This window comes from Lepus europaeus, chromosome 23, assembly GCF_033115175.1.
Source record: "Lepus europaeus isolate LE1 chromosome 23, mLepTim1.pri, whole genome shotgun sequence".
Classification (NCBI taxonomy): Eukaryota; Metazoa; Chordata; class Mammalia; order Lagomorpha; family Leporidae; genus Lepus; species Lepus europaeus.
In genome coordinates this window covers 16199697-16219242 of record NC_084849.1, presented here as the reverse complement: position 1 = coordinate 16219242, position 19546 = coordinate 16199697, and the positions used below count along the sequence as shown (strand labels likewise).

Genomic DNA, 19546 nt, shown 5'->3' with positions numbered 1-19546 from the left:
AGAGCTGGCCTGGAAGAGGGGCAACCAGGACAGAATCCAGCGCCCCGACCGGGACTAGAACCCGGTATGCCGGCGCCGCAAGGCTGAAGATTAGCCTGTTAAGCCACAGCGCCAGCCCATAAATAAATAAATCTTCAAAGGTAATTTATTTGAGGGGCCAGTGCTGTGGCACAGCAGGATGCCTGAAGTGCCGGCACCCCATATGGGCGCCCGTTCTAGTCCCGGCTGCTCCTCTTCCAATCCAGCTCTCTGCTATAGCCTGGGAAAGCAGTAGAAGATGGCCCAGGTTCTTGGGGCCCCTGCACCCACGTGGGAGACCCAGAAGAACATCCTGGATCCTGGCTTTGGAGTGGCACAGCTCCAGCCATTGTGGCCATCTGGGGAGTGAACAACAGATGGAAGACCTCTCTCTCTCTGTCTCTACCTTTCTCCATAACTCTGTCTTTAAAAAAATAAATAAATAAATAAATAAAATCTTTGTAAAAAAAATAATTTATTTGAGAGGCAGAGAGAGGGCTGTCTCATCTGCTGGTTCACTCCCCGAATGCCTGCAGCAGCTGGTGGCCAAACCAAAGCTGGGAGCTGGGAATTCCATCCAGGTCTCTCATGTGGGTGGCAGGAACTCAAATTACTTGAGCCATCACTACTGCCTCCTAGGGTCTCGATTAGCAGGAAGCCTGGTCAGGAATAGAGCCAGGTACTCTGATACGGGACATGGCAGCTTAACCGCAGGCCAACATCTTTTTATTTTTTTTAAACATAGCTTCACTTTATTTTTTTTTTAAGGTTTTATTTATTTATTTGAGAGGTAGAGTGACAGACAGTGAAAGGGAGAGAGAGAGAGAGAGAAAGGTCTTCCTTCTGTTAGTTCACTCCCCAAATGGCCACAACGGCTGGAGCTGTACCAATCTGAAGCCAGTGCTTCTTCCCAGTCTCCCACGCGGGTACAGGGGCCCAAGGACTTGAGCCATTTCTACTGCTTTCCCGGGCCACACCGGATTGGAAGAGGAGCAGCCAGTACTAGAACCGGCGCCCATATGAGATGCCAGTGATGCAGGCTGAGGATTAACCTACTGTGCCTCGGCGCCGACCCCAGGCCAACATCTCGATTGCAACCTCATGAGCCACCCAGAACCACGCTGCTAAGCTCCCCCCAGTTCCTGACCCACAGAAACTGTGTAATGGACAGGTTTGAGTGTCCATTATCTGAAATGTTTGGAAACAAGAAGTGTTTCAGAGTTTAGGCTAGTAGGGAGGGGCTTAGAATATTTGCATAAACACAATGAGGTATCTTGCAGAGAGGACCCAGACAAAATTCACTTAGGTTTCATAAACACCCTAGAGACATAGCCTGAAGGTAACTGTCCACAAACTTTTCAGTGAGCTTGCTTTTATTTATTGATTTATTCACTTAAAAGGCAGAGAGACAAGAGACAGAGGGAGAGATCTTCCCATCTGCTGGTTCACTCCCCAAATGCCTACAACTGCTAGAGCTGGACCAAGCCAACGGGCGGGAACCTGGAATTCCATCAGGGTTTCCCCCAGGAGTGGCTCAGGAACTTGAGCCATCATCCTTGTCTCCCGGAATGTGCATTAACAGGAAACTGGATCAGAAGTGGAGCCAGGACTCCAATCAGGCACTCTGATATGTGATTCAGGCATCCCAAGTGTCGTCCTAACCACTGCACCAATCAACCACCCCCTATCCCTATTACTACTAGTGAGTGGCTCGCTGGGTGCCTGTTTCCCTGTCTAGAGCCACCCTCACTCTTTCCAGCCTGCTCTGTGCCCAGGGAGACTGCCCCACTCAGGCTTGGCAGTCTCTGGCTCCCATCCTCTGGCTCCCATCAGCTTTGCCCAAGGAGGAGACTGGGAGAAGGGGGGGAGAGAACATGCACTGCTTCCTCCGCTCCTTCCTGCAGGGCAGTCCAGGACCTGGACTGGAGGGCAGCTCCCCTGAAGGCAGCACCCTTTCGGGGCAGGGCTAACTGTTTCCACCCTTCTGCCAGCCAGGGCCGGGCGCGGGGAGGGCCCAGCTCCCACTGTGAGCAGCTAATCCCAGACCTGCGCTATCCTCTATGATTCCGCTACACCCCGCCCACACCAAAACAGTCCCTTTATCCCACCGTCCTCAAATCACCCAGATGAGCCTGCCATCTGTTTCCTTCCGGTCTCACTGGCCACCCCATCTTCACTTTAGAGAAGGAATCAGCAATGCAGAGGAGCAGGGAGATAACTCAGGAGCAAATGGGGAACTGAGAGGCCGCCCAGAGGGTGCGCTGTAGGCAAGGAGCACTAATAGATGCTTGCTGAATGTCGGAGAGAATGAATGAATGAATGAATGACTCGCTGGGCACTGGGGAGGACGCACCTGCCCCACCTCTCTGAAAGGAACAGGTGCTGAAACGGCAGCTTAGCATCTCAACTACGTCAGCCTGGTACTGATGGCCAGTTCCGTAGCCCAGCCCAGAGTCGAAGCTTCTAGAAGCTTTGCATTAGAAAGATTCACCCACAGCCTGGGACACCCAGGAAGCAGCCCCAGCCTCAGTGAGTTATTTTTGAAAAGCAAGCAAGGCCTGCAGGCGGCCCTGGCAGAGCGCAGAGCTGGAAGCAAGGAGAGCCAGGAGCAGTGAGAGAACAGACAGCTATGGCAGAGCCCACACCCCGTCCCCGTGACGTCAGCCCCACGCACGGTGACATAACTCAGTGGCAGAGAGGGGGAGGTGTCCTGTGTCCCCTTGGGAACTTTTTAAAATTGTGGTGAGAGCGATAGAACCTGGAATTTCTCTTTGGGCGTGTTGAAGCACTCTCTCAGGGCTGAACGACACTGGGGACCATGTTCCCTGCAGGAACAGGGGATGGGAACGCGGGCCAAAAATATTACTGTCCAAATGCTGGCTGAGGTTTAGCACAGGGAAAATCCTGAAACTGGAAGGAGGGCCACCGCTCCCAGGCAAAGTTGGGAAACAGCTGACATCGTCCCAAATAGCGTCCCAAATAGCGGAAAGGCAGGAGCGGGAGCGGGAGGAGGGGGCCCGGGGAGCAGGTGCTGGGGCTGGAGCAGGAGCTGAGAGCGGCAGAAACCCCGGAGCTGGAATGCAGCTAAGGAACCGGGCAGTGGAAGGGAGAGGTGCATGCAATGGAGGGGGGGCGATCACAGGCAGCCGGAGGGAGCCATCCAGGCCCCAAAATAGCTCCTGCTTCTGCAGAGAAGCTGGAACTAATCGAGGTGGGGATAATCCGAACGCCGACACAGAGGCTGCCGAGGGACCGGGTGGCTCCAACTGGCGACTGGCTGGGAGGAAACGCAACAGAAGACGTGGTTTGCTGCAACGCGGTGCTGGTGTGAAAGTGAGGCCCTCCTAGACCTCAATCAGAGCGGTACCAGTGGCTAAAATCTACGGAGTGCCTGCTGTTTGCCCAGTGCTGTAGCATGTGGCTAAGCATGCATGCTGTGAAATCGGCCTGCCTGGAGTTGAATTCCTACTCTGTTTCTCTCTAGCTGTGTAACTCTGGACGAGTCACTTCCCTACTCTTAGCCTCAGTTTCTTTACCTGAAAAATGGGGATGCAATTCACACCTGCTCCACAGGTTGGCTGAGAATCAGTGTATTTATCTGAGAGGTGGAGAGACAGAGAGCTCCCATCTGCTGGGCCACTCCCCCAGATGCCCACAACCACAGGAGCTGGGCAGGATCTTGTGAGCAGAGGAGGCTGAGAAGTTCAGGTTCCTGTCTCGTCTGACAGGGAGGAGACTGAGACCCAGAGAGCCCAAGGACCGCGTGGTGAGTAAGTGGAAGTGTCGGGATTCCGGCTCAAATGAGTCTAAGTTGGAGGCCTGTGTCCATTACCAAAGTCAGGCTGCCCTGGTCTCTCCCCAGCTGGGCCGGGAGGAGGGCGGCACCCACAGGCAGGACCCAGCCCTTCCCCCACGGCCTCTCCCCAGTCCCTTTGGGGAGGTTGACTCCTCATGGACCCTGGAAACCACCCTGGGGTGGGACACGTGGAATCTGGTGGGGAGAGCATTGGCCGTGGCTGGTTGTGGGACCTTGGTCAATGCCTCCCCACCTCTCTGGGCCTCGGTTTCCCCAGTTGCAGAACAAGGGGTGGTGAGAGTGGGTCAATTCCTGAGGAGTCTAGGTTCTCACTGGCTCCTCCATGAGTGGGAGGTGCAGGCAGCTGTGAGCGGCAAAGGACAGGGAGACCTGGGCAGCTGAGGAGGGCCTACCTAGGTTATTCTCTCCCTCCCTCCCTCTCTCTGGGGGCTGCCCCAGACAGCAGCCACAGGAAAGGCCAGGCTCAGGATATAGGAGGGAGCGTGGCGTGTGTGGGAATGCAAGCAGAACCACCCAGCAATCATTCATTTGCTTATTCAATCACTGTTTATGACTGTGCCAGGCACTGCTGCAGGTCCTAGATTCACAACACTGAATAAGACAGAACTCAGGCGTGCGACTGGCCTAACGGTTGAGATGCCAGTTAGGGTAGCCGCGGTCCACATCTGAATACCTAATCCTCAGCTCCCGCTCCCAACCCCAGCTTCCTGCCGACGACACACACCCTGGATGTAGCAACGATGGCTCAAGTAGTTGGGCTCCTGCCACACACGTGGGAGACTGAGACTTAGTTTCTGTTCCTGGTTCCATCCCTGGCCCAGCCCACCCATTGCTGGCCTTTGGGGAGTGAACCAGTGGATGGGGCCGCACTGTCTCAGTTTCTGTCTCTCAAATAAAACCATCATCATCTTCATGGAGCTCATAATGCAACTGGGGGAAATGTAAACAAACCAATAAGCAGGATGATTTCAGAATGGGAGAAGTGCTGTGGAAATAAAAGTAGTTATTTATAAAGCACCTACTATGCTAACACTGCTCACAGATAGTCCTTTTAAAAAAAGATTGATTTATTTATTTCAAAGTCAGAGTTACTCAGAGAGAGAAGGAGAGGCAGAGAGAGAGAGAGAGAAAGAGAGAGAGGTCTTCTATCTGCTGGTTCACTCCCCAATTGGCCACAACGGCCAGAGCTGCATCTATCTGAAGCCAGGAGCCAGGAGGTTCTTCCCAGCCTCCCATGCGGGTGCAAGGGCCCAAGGACTTGGGCCATCTTCTACTGCTTTCCTAGGCCATAGCAGAGAGCTGGATCAGAAATGGAGCAGCCAGGACACGAACCAGCGCCCATATGGGATGCCAGCACTGCAGGGTGGCGGCTTTATCCGCTATGCCACAATACCGACCCCTCACAGATATTCCTTATTACAACCCCGTGAAACAGTGCTCTTAGCATTACCCCCATCTCACTAGCACAGAAAGGTTAAGTCACTTGCCCACTGTCCCACAGCCAGCAAACAGCAGAGCTGAGGTCAAACCCAGGCCATCTGCTCCACTGTGCTGGCTGCCAGGGAGAGCACGAAGTAGGGCAATTTGTCCAAGGAAGAGCCCTCCAAGGAGGGGACACCTGAGCCAAGACATCATAAGCCATGGGGATTCCAGGAGGCAGAAGGTTCCAGATGGAGTGAACATTGAGTGCAAAGGCCCTGAGGCAGGTAGGGGCTTGACAGGTTGGACGAAGAGCAAAGGAGGCCACTTTTAGCAGCAAAGGGGACAGAAGAGGTCAGAGGGGTGCACAGAGCAGACACAGAGGGAGGGGAAGGTCCTCGTTGGTCCACGTTGGTCCTCCAGGGACATTGCAGGTCCTCCCTGCGGCTCCAAGAGGCACAAGGAAAGCGTGGCACCCTCCAGTCCCCACACCAAGCCAATCGGGCGTGGGAAAAACTGAGCTTCCCCAGTGTCTGTTGCTAAGAAACAGCCCCTCCTGGCTGCCTGCCAGCCTGCCCCATGTCCTCTGCTGGCACCGCCCCCAGGCGGTGGTCTCCATGCCTGATGGGGACACAGAAGGGCTCAAGTCCTTCCTCACTCTTCACCCTAAATCCACACTCTCCCTGGCCCACTAGGCTCCTCCTGCCAGGCTGGGCTGTGCAGATCCTGCTCTCTCAGGCGCTCCCTGGCCTGGGTCCAGTGCCAGCCCAGCAGGGGACGGGAGTGTCCCCCAGCCCAGTTGGTCCTTAAGGAGAGACTTCAGGGATGGGAAAAGGCTCCCCATTCCTAGTCATACAGACCTGAATTTGAGCCCAGAGTCTACCCCTGTGTGATCTTGGGAAAGTGGCTTTGCCCCTCTAAGTCTCAGTTTCCTCATGCAAAAAATGTGGATGGCAGTAGCACCGCCTCATGCAACTGTATCATGCCTGGGAGGTGCTGTATAAAATCCAACACGCCATGGGGCCAGTGCTGTGGTGCAGCAGGTAAAGCCGCCACCACCTGTGACTCCGGCATCCCATGTGGGCACCAGTTCGAGTCCTGGCTGCTCCATTTCCAATCCAGCTCCCTGCTAATGTGCCTGAAAAACAGTGGAAGGTGGTCCAAGGATTTGGGCCCCTGCCACCCATGTGGGAGACTCAGAAGAAGCTCCTGGTTCCTTGCTTTGGCTTGGCCTCATCCCCACTGTGTGGCTATCTGGAAAGTAAACCAGCGGACAGAAGATCTCTCTGTCTCTGTCTCTTTCTGTGTGTAACTCTGCCTTCCAAATAAATACATCTTTTAAAAAAATCTGATATGCTGTACTTTGGAGTTGTTCATTTGACTGCATATAGCTCAATTAAAAAAAAAAAAAAAACTGGTGCGCAAAGTACCTGGCCCATGGTTAGCACCATATAAATGTCAGTTTAGTATGAGCATAAAGTGTTCCATAACTATTTGTTGAATATAATCTTTAAATCCTAGCATCCTTCTGTATATAATTTATCATTTTTAAAATATATTTATTTATTTGAAAGTTAGATGACAGAGAGTGGGCCTGGTTGTTGAGCCATTTGAGGAGTGAACAGGCAAATGGAAGATTTCTGTGTGCCTTTCCTTCTCTCTCTCTAACTCTGCCTTTCAAATACATAAATAAATCTTTAAAAAAAAATGGGGCCAGTACTGTGGCACAGCAGATTAAAGCCCTGGCCTACAGCATTGGCATCCCATATGGGTGCCAGTTTGAGTCCCAGCTGTTCCACCTTCCTGTTAATGCACCTGGGAAAGTAGTAGAGGGTGGCCCATGTCCTTGGGCCCCTGCACCCATGTGGGAGATCTGGAAGAAGCTCCTGGCTTTTAATGCACTAGGAAAGCAGCAGAAGATGGCCCAAGTGCTTGGGCCCCATGTGGGAGACCTGGAGGAAGCTCCAGGCTCCTGGCTTCAGCTGGCCCAGCCTTAACCATGGCAGCCACTGGGGAGGGGGGGGAGTGAACCAGAGGATGGAAGATCTCTATATCTGTAATTCTTTCAAATGAATAAATGTTTTTTTAAAAAATATTTTCAACTAGGAAGCAGGGGTAGTTGCACAATATGTGAACACACTAAGCGCCGCTAAGTTTTGCACATAGCAGGTGCATACAGAAGAGGCAGAGCCTGTCTCCCCGTCTCTTTGAGTCACACTGGTCCTGAGACTGGCTTTGAACCTCTGAACTTTGAGCTATAAAGTCACAGAAGAAATGTTCTAGGACTTCTGAGGCCAGGCCTTACCAGGCAAGGCAGCTTCTGTTTCTCATAAGCCAGCTGCCACGCGGTGAGAAGCCCGAGGCCGCCGGGGAAGCCACATGGAGGCGGAACCGAGGCCTCCCAGCCACAGCCAGCACCAACAAGCAGCGGTGTGGGGAGGCCGTTTGGGGACCTTCGGCCCAGCCCAGCACCTCCTGCTGAGAGACGCCACAGGAGGCAGAACTGCCCTGTCACCCCCCCAATCATGAGAAAGAGCAAACTGTTGTTCCAAGCCCAAGTTTGGAGCCATGTATTATGCAACAACACATAACCAATTCTACTGGCGAAAACAAAAGCATCCATTTCTGCCTGCCCCGGCCCCCACCCTCTGCAGCCCAAGTCCCTTTCCTCCTCCAAGGTGGCAGCTTCCTCAACGCGCTCCCGACCTCTAGTCTCCCCACCTCCCAGGCCCACCTTCCCCTACAGCCAGAGGGAACCTGCCGGGCTCGATCTCACTCTCTCACTCCTTTAGACAGTCCCCGAGCCCTTCAGCACGGACAACAAGGTCCTGGATGACCTGTCCCTGCCCACTCTGCAGCCCTAGCACCCTCGCCCACCCCCACCCCCTACCACTCTCAGTTCCTGGAACTCAGCCCATTTCCTCCTTAGAACAAGCTGTTGCCCTACACCTAGAACATTCTCTTCTAGCTCCTCCCTCTTTTCCTGGCTAACTCTTTTCCTCCTCTGTGCCTCAGCTCAGACACCGCCGCTCCAGGAAGCCCTTCCTGACTTCCCAGGCTGTTAGGTCCCTCGTCTGGGCATCCATTTGCCACCGTTCTTACCTCCACCATAGCCACTGCCCCTGGGGTGTTCTTGACTTTGTTAGGAACCCGGTGGTCTCTCCACATCAAGCAACTGCAGGGCAGGTGCAAAGTCAAGTCTTCTTGGTGTTCTCAGAGTCTAGCACAGGGCACTCAGGGAAAACCCAGGGGAACAGAGATGGGAATTCTGTACTGGGAGCTGGGAATCACCTCAAGTCTCCTACAGGATCGGCAGGGGAGTGAGACTGGGGCGAGGCACTTCCCAAAAGGGCCTGGTCACCTGGAGAGGCCTGGGGAAGAGGTCAGGGAGGAACGTGGTGGTGAGCTGGGCAGTAAATGTCAAGGCCGTGGGGAGTGGAGCCCTCTTCCATGCACCCAACACTTCCTCCCAACCCAGCCGAAATTCCTGAGCAATGTGTCCACCCCCACCCCCCAGTAGAGGGCCGTGCCGTGGTTAACGTGCAGGGGCTACAAGGAGGGCAGACAGGTTTCAGATCCAGACTCTGCCACCTCCCAGCTGTGTGAGCCTGGAGAAGGGACGGCACCTCCCTGATCTCACTTCCCTCACCAGGTACACATGAGATAATGCCTGGAAAAGCCACTTAGTGTAGTGGCCGGCACCTGGCAGCTCCCTGAAATGCCAGCTGGGTCTCCTCTGGTCACCTGTGAGCTATGCCGATCCAGGCCTACCACTGTGCCTGGCATACAGGAGGTGCCGTAGCTAGTGCCTTAGGGATGAGCGTGAGGAATCTGTGACAATTACTAGCGGTATACAGTATGCACTCACTAAAGGAGGTGGCGTGCTACTATGGTGCCCATTTCATGGGTGATGAAGTTGAGCCTGAGGGTGGTGGAGGCAGAGTTTAAGCAGGGGTGTACCCTGTACCTATTGCCCTATGCTGCCTCTCCAAGCCCCAGCCCCTGCCTCTTCTGTCTGCCGGGCTTCTAACCAGCTTCGTGGTCCCAAGACCCGGACCTCTCTCTGGGCCTCAGTCTCCCCTCTGCCAAGAGAGAAGCCAGTGCTGAAGGGACTTCCTAGCGGTCTATTGCCTCAGGGCTTGGCCGGGGGTGGTTGGCCCTAGCTGGGGCAGCATGAGCTGGACCTGTCACAAGTGGGTCACCGCACACAGCCAGCCTGCACTAACCTCTCCATATTGGGGGGCAGGGGGGTCTGGCCTCTGCCTGTTCCCAGCCCTTAAAGGCCCCTGAGGGAGGCTGAGGCGGCCACCCCCAGATGTCTATTCCTGTCCTTGGCCTAGCGCCGTGCTGGGGAAGCAACAGCTATTTTGAGGCCCTTCTCGCTCCAAGCGTGAGCGGTGGGAAGACGCTGGGAACATCCCGAACTGGGAGGCCGCCCGTGGCAGCCTTGCCCTGGCTCCGGGCCATGCCAGCTCTGTGCTTCCACCTCTCTCCCTGCTACAGTGGTGGGATCGGCTCTGCCTGCAGCCACCAGATTGGGGGTACCCAGGGGACAACTGATTCCAAGAGACTCCTGCTGGACACTGGGGCACAGAGGGCCTGGGCCGTGCCCTTTGCAGGAAGGATTGGAGCAATTCTGGCTGCACAGGCAGCTGGGAGGAGGAACTGCTCTGGGCTTGAAAGTGGGGAAGACAACATTCCGAACAGTACTCCGAGGAGACAAGCTCCGTTTCGAGCCCTTGGCACGCAGGTCAGTCATTTAATTCTCCCAAGGAGGACACCTGAGGATCAGAGAGAAGTGACTTACCCAAAGTCACACAGCTTGGGAGAGGACAAGTCCTGGACCTGAACCCATCCATGCCTGAGACCACCACCCCCACCTCTGTGCCCTCCAAGCCTGGGGGGCTCACTCCCCTCCCTTGAACTAGGAGAACAAGCAGTGAGTGGCTTGACAGTCAAGTCCCCTTTGCCACTCTCAGCCCAGCCCGACCACCTGGGTGGGCTGGCTCCCTCTCCAATAAAATGGGATAACGCCAGGGCGCACTTCCGGTGTGGAGTAAGGATGGTAACAACATACTTTGGGGGCTGGGGCTCAGTACCTCCTTTGAATTGCAAAGCAAACATGTTCACAAGTCTGTCCACCCACTGAGGCTGCCATAACAAAACTGCCCCAGCTGCGTGGCGTAAGCACAGACACTTCCTGTTCACAATCCCAGCTGCTGAGAAGTCCAAGAGCGAAGAGCTGCAGACTTGGCCCATGAACAGCCTCTTCTCACTCTGTCCTCACGTGGTAGAAAATTGTGAGGGACCTCTCTGGGGTCCCATTTATTAGAACACTAATACCCTCATTGGCTAATCACTTCCAAAGGCCTCATTTTCTGACACCATCATGTTGGAGGTTAGGATTTCTTTTTTTAAATTTATTTTCATTTTTATTGAGAGAAAACAGAGACCTTCCATCTGCTAGTTCACTCTCTCAATTGCCCGCAACAGCCAGGGCTGGGCCAAGCCAAAGTGCAGATCCTGGAACTCAATCTAGGTCCCACATGGATGACAGAGACCCAAGCATTTCAGCCATTCCCAGCCGCCTCCCAGGGAATGCATGAGCAGAAAGCTGGAACTGGAAGCATAGTTGGAACTTGAACTCAAGCATCCTAACACAGTATGTGGGCATTGCAAGCAGCGTCTTAGCCATTGTGGCAAATGCCCATTTGGGATTAGGATTTCAACATATACATTTTGTGGGGGACACAAACAGTCAGTCTGTAAGCACATGGTAAAATGAAAATAGTACAAAAAGAGACACCGGGGCTGCTATTGTGATGCAGAGGATTAAGCCATCGCTTGATACACCAGCATCTCATATCATCGGAGTGCCGGTTTGAGTCCCAGCTGCTCTGCTTTTGATGCGGTTCCCTGCTAATGCACTTGGGAAAGCAACCGAAGATGGCTCAAGTATTTGGGTCCTTGCCATTCACATGGGAGACCCAGATGGGGTTCCTGGTTCCTGGCTTCAGCCTGGCCAAGTCCTGGCTGTTGTGGGCATCTGGTGAGTGAACCAGCAGATTAAGATCCCTGTTCCTCCCTCTCTCTGTTACTCTACCTTTCAAATAAATAACTCTTGTTTAAAAAGACAGGAGACCACAGTAAGGAGTGAGCCCCTCTTCCTACTTCACACCCTGATTCCTCTCCCCAGAGGGAACCACCATCAGCAGCCTCTTGTGTGGCCTTCTGGAAGTTGTCCATGCCAATAAGGCCAGAGAAGCTCTACAGGATGTGGTTAAGAACACAGACCAAATTGTGGCACAGCAGTTAAGCCACTGCCTGCGATGCTGGCATCCCATATGGGCACCAGTTTGAGTCCAGCTACTCCACTTCCAATCCAGCTCCCTGCTAACGTACCTGGAAAGGCAGTAGAATATGACCCGAGTGCCTGGGCCCCTGCATCCATGTGGGAGACCCAGAAGAAGCTCCTGGCTTCAGCCTGGCTCAGCCTTAGTCATTGCGGCCATTTGGGGAGTGAACAGCGGATGGAAGAGCTCTCTCTGTCTCTCCTCCTCTCTTTAACTCTGCCTCTCAGATAAATAAAATAAATCTTTCCCTCCCTAACTCTACCTTTCAAATAAATAAATCTTACAACACACACACACACCCCGCCCTGCTCTTCTAGCTAGAGGAAATTTTGGCAAGTGACTTGTGTCTTCCGAACCTCCTGTCCTCATCTGTAACATAGGGCAAATAAAATCAAGTATCTTCTTACAGGGTCATGGTGAAGACTGGATGAGTCACTCTATGCAAAGTCTTTAGGACATTCTCCAGCAAGTAAGTGTCCAATATAAGACACCCACGGAGCGGATCCTTCCCCAGAGACACCGGGCAGCCTTTCGTTATCACCCACAATGCCGCACCACGCATCCTCATTCACCCTGCCTAAGGGCCAGAACCTCTGTGGGATTAATTCCTGCTGGAGAAGTTGCTAGGCCCAGCAGTTGTGACCTTGAACTCTAAGCTAATTCTTAGATGGACAAATCCTCACTGCAGACAAGGACAGGAGGCCAGGTTCCTAAGGCACCAAGGACGCGGGAGGAGTGAGGACACAGGTTGTGTCCTGTCCCAGGGGCCTGGAGGATGTGGTGGCTCCCCAGGCCCATGGCCAAGCAGATGGAGGGCTTAATTTCATCTAGACTGTCCCTGTAGGCTTTTATAGGAAATGGTTGATAGGATTAGAGGAGCAGGAGCCCCTAATAAGAAGTGGCTGCTTAACACAATGCTGAAGCAGATCCAATCTCCCTTTGCCACTGCCCAGCACAGCATCATCCAGACTCACAAAGGGACTCACTCCATAGACGCCAAGGGGCCTGGGAACAGCACCCCTCCCTCAGGGTTCTCCTCCTCAAACACCCTTCCGGGCTCTGGACTTCCCACGATGGGGGGCAGAGAGCAAGGAGCCAAGAGCACAGATTTTTGGATAAGACAGAAGTCGGCCCCCATTACTGTGGGACTTTGGGCAAGTCCATTCTGTCCCCAGGCCTCAGAGAATAAGATCTACCTCCACAGGGCTGTGTGGGTGAAGGGAAGTCAAACACAGCATGCCCAGGAAGCGGCTCGCACGTGGTGACAGCCCAATAAACAGCAGCCCAAGAGATAAGGACCCCACCCCAGGCCCAAGGAACAATGCTAACGGGAACATCTTAGCAGCTGCCCCTACCACCTCCCAGGGAATGCTGCAGACTTCCCAGCTGTGAAATGGGTTGTTTGAGTTGTGCTTCCAAGGTTTAAGGGCCATGCTGACACTAACGTTTCAATTTCTTGTCGGATAGGACTGGGCAGAGTGGAACCCTCAGCTGGGGAGGAGGGGCAGGAACTCAAAGGAAGTTTCCCAAGCCCCAGAGGCGTCTCCTATTTATCTGATCATCGGTTCTGGTCTAGGATCTACCCCTCTGCCAAGTCCCAGAGGAACAAGTGCAGGTGGCAGGTGGTTAGCTGAGCAGCGAAGGTGCCCATGTCCCACCTGGGAGGACCTGGGTTTGATTCCCGGCTCCAACTCCCGACTTCAGCTTCTACACAGACCCTGGGGTGGAGGTGGGGGGGACAGTAGTGAAGGCTCCAGCAGTCGGGTTCCTGCGGCACAGGTAGGAGACCCGGATTGAGTTCCGCAGGGGTCTGGGGCCTGCTGTAGGCATTTGGGGAGGAACTAGCGAATGGGAGTTTAAAATTTTCAAAGAGCACTTGTAATGATGACACTAAAACAGCGACTTTCGCACAGATCCTCAGAGGATGTGAACCGAGAAGGGCACCTGCTCACGGGTCACACACAGCCGGCACCGGCCTGGAGCCCACCGGACTCAGCTCCGTTCACCTCTCGAGCCCCAGGCCCCGCGGGCAGTGAGGCGGGGTAACCACGGGCCCGCGGCGACGGCGTTCCGGGGGTGGCACGGAGCACGCCTCCGCGGGCGGATTCCCCCGCGGCCTCCCGCGCGGCGCGGCGGGGACCCCGGTGATTGCCAGCAGCCGCCGGCCTCATTAGGAGACGTGTAATTAGCGGCTGGCGGAGCCTGAGCCCGCGCCCGCGCGGGCTAATTACCGCGGGGAGCTGGCTGCCGCGGGGCTGCAGTGTTTCCTCCGGGGCTGTGCGTGAGCCAGAGGAGTCAGTCGTTCGTTCGGAACAGCGCTTACCGCGCGCTCCCCTGTGCCAGGCGCGGTGTCCACGGAACTCTGTGCCCATTACTTTTATTATCCTATTGCACAGACGAGGAAACTGAGACCTGGAGGCGCGGCTCAACCTCCCCGAGGGCTCCTGGTGGGGATTCGAACCCGCGGCGGTGCAACCGTGCACACGACATCGGCCAGCGCTCAAGTCGGATGGCTGTGGGTTCGAGTCCCGAACCTGCTCCTTGACGCCTACTCGCGACCGTGGTCTGAATCCCAACTGTGTCTACAAAATGCGTGCGTCGCTCGGATTGACAGGCTGGCTAGGAAACGCTAAAGTGTGAAAACTTCAGGAGTGCTTTGAGGCTGGGTCCTGCAGGGTCACGCACTGCGGGCCTCCGACGCCCTCTGCGGGCCGCAAGAAGATGTTTCCGGGTGAGGCGCGGGGCACGCCTCCTCCCTCCCTCCCTCAGCTTCCCTCCTTTAAGGTGACAAGTGGGAGATGGGAAGACTAAGAACTCTTTCTAGACCTTGCAAATAGTCGGCTATGAAAGGTGCTTCCCCTCATGGACCTCGCAGGGCCAGCCAAGGCCATGATTCCTCAGTCTGGCATGGGCATCAGTGACCTAGCTCCATGCATCAAAGCATTGAGTCTACAAGAAAACCTGGAGTAATTTATACAGCCATCAACAGGATACTGATGGCCACCGTTGTGCCCTAATGGGTACCGCACCAGCTCCAACACTGTGAGGTCAGCATCCCTTGTGGGTGCCAGTTCGAGTCCCCAGCTGCTCCACTTCCCTTCCAACTCCCTGCTAATGCCCCTGGGAAAGCAGTGGAAGATGGTCCAAGTGCTTGGACCCCTGTGCCCACGTGGGAGATCAGGAAGCAGCTCCTGGCTCCAGCCATTGCAGCATTTGGGGAGTGAACCAGCAGATGAAGACCTCTCTCTCCTCAAGCTCTGCCTTCCAAGTAAATTTAATTAATTTTACAAAAAAAAAAAAAAAAAAAGAATCAGGCTGGCACCGCGGCTCACTAGGCTAATCCTCTGCCTGCAGCGTCGGCACACCGGGTTCTAGTGCCAGTCAGGGCGCCAAATTCTGTCCTGTTGCCTCCTCTTCCAGTCCAGCTCTCTGCTATGACCCAGGAGGGCAGTGGAGGATGGCCCAAGTGCTTGGGCCCTGCACCCCCATGGGAGACAGGAGGAAGCACCTGGCTCCCTGGTTTCGGATCAGTGCGGTGCGCTGGCCATAGCAGCCATTTGGGGAGTGAACCTACGGAAGGAAGACCTTTCTGTCTCTCTCACTGTCTAACTCTGCTTGTCAAAAAAAAAAAAAAAAAAAGAATCTTTTAATTACTGAGTTAAAGAAATCAGACACAAAAGAAACATGCTATAGATTTATTGGAAGTTCACCCACAGGCAAAACTAATTGGTCTGGTGGAAGTCGGAACAGTGGCTGTTTCTGGTAAGAGTTCTGACTGGGAAGAGGACTCAGGGAAACTTCTCTGGTTCTGGAAATGCTTTCTCCACCTGAATGTGGGTGACAGGTACACGAGTCTCTAGGAATTCGCTGAGAGGTGCCCGTGAGCACATCACTTTACGTATGCTATACTTCCGATTTAATTTTTTTAAAGATTCATGGGGAAAACAATTTCTCAGCCTTGCTCCATCCTCAGTGAGGAATAGATTTTTTTTTTAAAGATTTATTTTATTTATTTGAAAGACAGAGTTACAGAGAGAGGTAGAGACACAGAGAGAGGTCTTCTATCCAATGGTTCACGCCTCAGATGACCACAACGGCCGGAGCTGCGCCGATCCAAAGCCAGGAGCTTCTTCCCGGTCTCCCACGTGGGTGCAGGGACCCAAGGGCTGGGGCCATCTTCCACTGCTTTCCCAGGCCACAGCAGAGAGCTGGATAGGAAGTGGAGCAGTCAGGACATGAACTGGCGCCAATATGGGATGCCGGCGCTTCAGCCCAGGGCTTTTCAACCCACTGCACCACAGCCGGCGCCAACAAGAGAGAAATTTTAAAAATATTCAAGTGAAAAGGAAAAAGTGCTAGACAGTATGACCCACGATGCTTACAAAGAAAATAAAAGGAAACAACCACTTAACATGGGCACAGTTCTCAAAGCCGCTCGCTGCCTCACGACCTCTTTACACTCTTCAATTACTGAGGAGTCCGGAGCACTCCTGTTTTCGTGCTGATAACTATCAATGTTTACCTCAGAGATTAAAACTGAAAACTGCTTAAAACACAACGGACGATTTCCTCAGCCAGCAGAGCGGCGATGCCAGATACCACGTGGCTTCTGGAAAACTCTACTCTGAGAGGACGAAGAGGGCCAACTGACATCTTACCACCCTTATTAATGTTATTATAATTAATAATCCCGAGTCTCCTGAATGAGTGGGATTCCGCGGAGAACCGCGGGCACAGGGGAAACCATGGAAGAAACTACGCGATAAGCGGCTCTCTCAGTCCTGGGGTTACAGCGGAAAATACAATGACCACACACTGTTTTTGCAAACAAACAAACAAAAAAAGGTGACAAAGCACCCATCTCCACAAGATTGCTGAAAGGCCCAAAGGAGTAACAGCATGTTTGACTGGAAGACTTAAACCGCGCTCTAACCTGAAGTGTCCGATTTGCTGTGTGTCAGCCCCTGGAGTATAAGTGCGCCTGTGGCCGCGCCGCGGGCGCCGCCGACGCCGGCCGCCTCCTACACCGTGAACTCGCAGGACCGCCCATCGCAGCCCCGAGTCCACCCCAAACCACCACTTCCCGGGACGGCAAAAGTGCGCATGCGCTCTTACAAAGGCCGTCGGAGGCGGAGCTTCAGGAAGACTGACACGGAGCTTGGCCTCTCAATTTTCTGGCACCGCCCTCCCTCCTGGCTCCCTCTCGGAGTGGCTGCAAGGTGGCGAAGGCAAACTTCCCATTGGCCCGCAGGACACCGACATCCGGTGAGCCCGTCGGGCAGGCGGGCCCCGCGGCAGCCATGGTGCGGTTCAAGCACAGGTAAGCGGCCCTTTCCGCACCCCTCAGAGCCGCCCCCCGGTGTCCCCGGCCGCGGCTCGCGCGCTCACCCCCATGTGGCCTGCGGCAGGTACCTGCTCTGCGAACTGGTGTCCGACGACCCGCGCTGCCGCCTGACTCTGGAGGACCGAGTACTGGTCGGCCTGATTCGGGACACGATCGCCCGGGTGCACGGGACCTTCGGCGCGGCCGCCTGCTCATCGGTTTCGCCAGGTGCGAGGGCGCGGGGGCGACCCGGACGGACGGCGGGATTTGGAAGGAGCAGGCGCTGGAGGAGGGAGGAAGAAGCGGGGCGAGCGAGCCCCGGAGAGGCCAAGCCCGGGCGCACCCTTGGTCGCGGGGAGGTCCGCGATGAGGCAGAGCTAACGGCAGGGGCCCGCAGGCAAAACCCTGTGTGGCGTCTGTACATGGGGGCTTGCTAGTGAACTCACCATAGTTAAATGAGGAAAGTCGTATATAGTTCCTAGGCAGAGCCATTATTTGACCGATTACATTGACAGCGCATGAAAAAAGCAGGTCATAATTACCCTTAGAAAAGCCCTTAATAGTAACGTGCAGACCACGATCGGGTACAAGTTCCGTGCAGGTGGACGGGCCACCAAAAAAGGCTCTTCGCCCTCCGCCCTCCGGACTAACCCAGCATTTAGTTCCTTTACCGTAAACTCATAGGGTCCCGGAGAATCAAGTGCATGGAGGTGACCTCTTGCCATCGGGTGAGACCCGCTGGCGGCTACAGGAGCCTGCAGAGCCCAACGGCAGTAAAACAACCCGTTTTTTATACGAGGGCTTTTTAAAAATATATACATATTTTATTTATTTATTTATTTATTTGACAGAGTTATAGACAAGTGAGAGAGACAGAGAGCAAGGTCTTCCTTCCGTTGGTTCACCCCCCAGATGGCTGCCACGGCCAGCGCTGCGCCCATCCGAAGCCAGGAGCCGGGTGCTTCTTCCTGGTCTCCCATGCGGGTGCAGGCTCTCAAGCACTCAGGCCATTCCCCCACTGCCCTCCCGGGCCACAGCAGAGAGCTGGACTGGAAGAGGAGCAACCGGGACTAGAACTGGCACCATATGGATGCCGGCAGGCGGAGGGAGGATTAACCAAGTGAGCCCCCGGTGCCGGCCCCCAGACGAGGGCTTTTGTTTTTAAAAATGTATTTATTTGAAAGTCGGAGAGGGAGAGCTCTTCCACCCCTTGGTTCACTCCCAAATGGCAGCAATGAAACTAGAGCTTCTTCCGACCTGGGTGCAGGGGCCCAAGCACTTGGGCCATCTTCCTCTGCTTTCCCAGGTGCATTAACAGGGAGCTGGATTGGAGGTGGAGCAGCCAGGTCTTGAATCAGTACCCATACGGGATGCTGGTGTCACAGGCTTCACGTGCTACACTGCAAGGCTGGCCCTGACAGGTGTTTTTTTTCATGGTGAAACATGATCTCCCCCTCCTCCCAGTAAAGTCACTGAATAGAACAGCATTTTAGATTCTCGATTCATTACCAATTCTAAGTGATGTGCAAGGCCCTGGTGGTTATCCTCATTCCCATAAATGAAGGTCTCATCTGAAGTTTTTCTTTAGGAGTCTGTTTTTCCTCAGTGATGCATCCCAAGTGCCATTGTCTAGAACAGTCCCTGGCACAAAGCAGGCTGTTACCCCTAAGGCTTCTAACCACCTGTGAATCTTAAGTTTTCCAAAATGATTTCTCCCCCTGCTGTAGTTCGATACCTCAATGCCTATACCGGAATAGTGCTGCTTCGATGCCGAAAGGAATTCTACCGGCTGGTGGGGTCAGCGCTTCCCTTCATCACGTGTTTGGAGAGCAAAGGACACCGTTACCCTTGTTTTTCTCAACACGTTACACGTGGGAGGTAGGCATGCATGTAGTTCATCTGCTGACTCTTAATTGACGGGTTCAGCATTTGCCTTGACTGCTAGGTGCATCTTCCTGCTCGACTTGCTGAGAGAGAATTCGTCCTAGCTGTCTGTAAAGCAGACATCATTCACAAGCTGTTGACTACAACTCTTTCTGTGCCAGGTACAATTAGAACATGTCAGAAGTTCCTGATTCAGTACAACAGAGACAGCTGTTGATCTTGTTACAGAACTGCACTGACGAAGGTAAGCAACAGTAGCCCAGTGCCCGCCCACTGGGCAGTAACCAGCAGGCTGCCCTGGTGCGGAGAGATTACTCAGACATTTTAATTTCTGCTCTGCCTCTCTCCAGGAGAGCGGAAGCTATCCAGAAGTCCGTGGCGAAGAGCTGTTTACTAGAGAGTCATCTGGAGAGGAAAGGGGTTTCCGACAGTGGAGGTGAGGAAGCTGCTGAAGCAATGCCGTCATGAACTGCTCACCCACAGGGCAGGCTACGCTACACTGTGTCCAAGCCTCAGATTGGATGACAGTCAACCAGGGGTCGATTTTCCAGCTTGAACTGGAGGCCACACTCAACTACAACGCTGGAGTTGCTTTTACAGAGTGTTTCTGGTTAAGTGGTTCTGCAGGTTGTAAAGGCTGTATACTTGTGGATAGTCCTGTATCTAATTACTTGGCTAATTTGGTTTTTATAGCATTGAGCATAATAACTTACTAAAAGGGCTTATACACTT

The 19546-nt window shown here is 54.0% G+C and overlaps 2 protein-coding genes across 3 annotated transcripts in view; one reads left to right on the top strand and one right to left on the bottom strand.

The window, feature by feature from the left end:
- The window catches only part of CABP1 (calcium binding protein 1), a 71636-nt gene extending 54962 nt beyond the window's left edge, over positions 1-16674 (bottom strand). For both annotated transcript variants that reach the window (XM_062182121.1, XM_062182120.1), the window contains exon 1: positions 16541-16674. The gene's annotated coding sequence lies outside the window, so the exon portion shown is untranslated. The remainder of the gene's footprint in view (positions 1-16540) is intronic.
- A 187-nt stretch (positions 16675-16861) lies between these two features.
- On the top strand, positions 16862-19546 carry POP5 (POP5 homolog, ribonuclease P/MRP subunit). Its single transcript, XM_062182378.1, is given in 7 exon segments — positions 16862-16927; positions 17016-17158; positions 18658-18782; positions 18784-18808; positions 18976-19014; positions 19017-19062; positions 19168-19546. Coding segments are annotated over 7 exon segments (513 nt in total). The 5' UTR covers positions 16862-16907; the 3' UTR covers positions 19283-19546.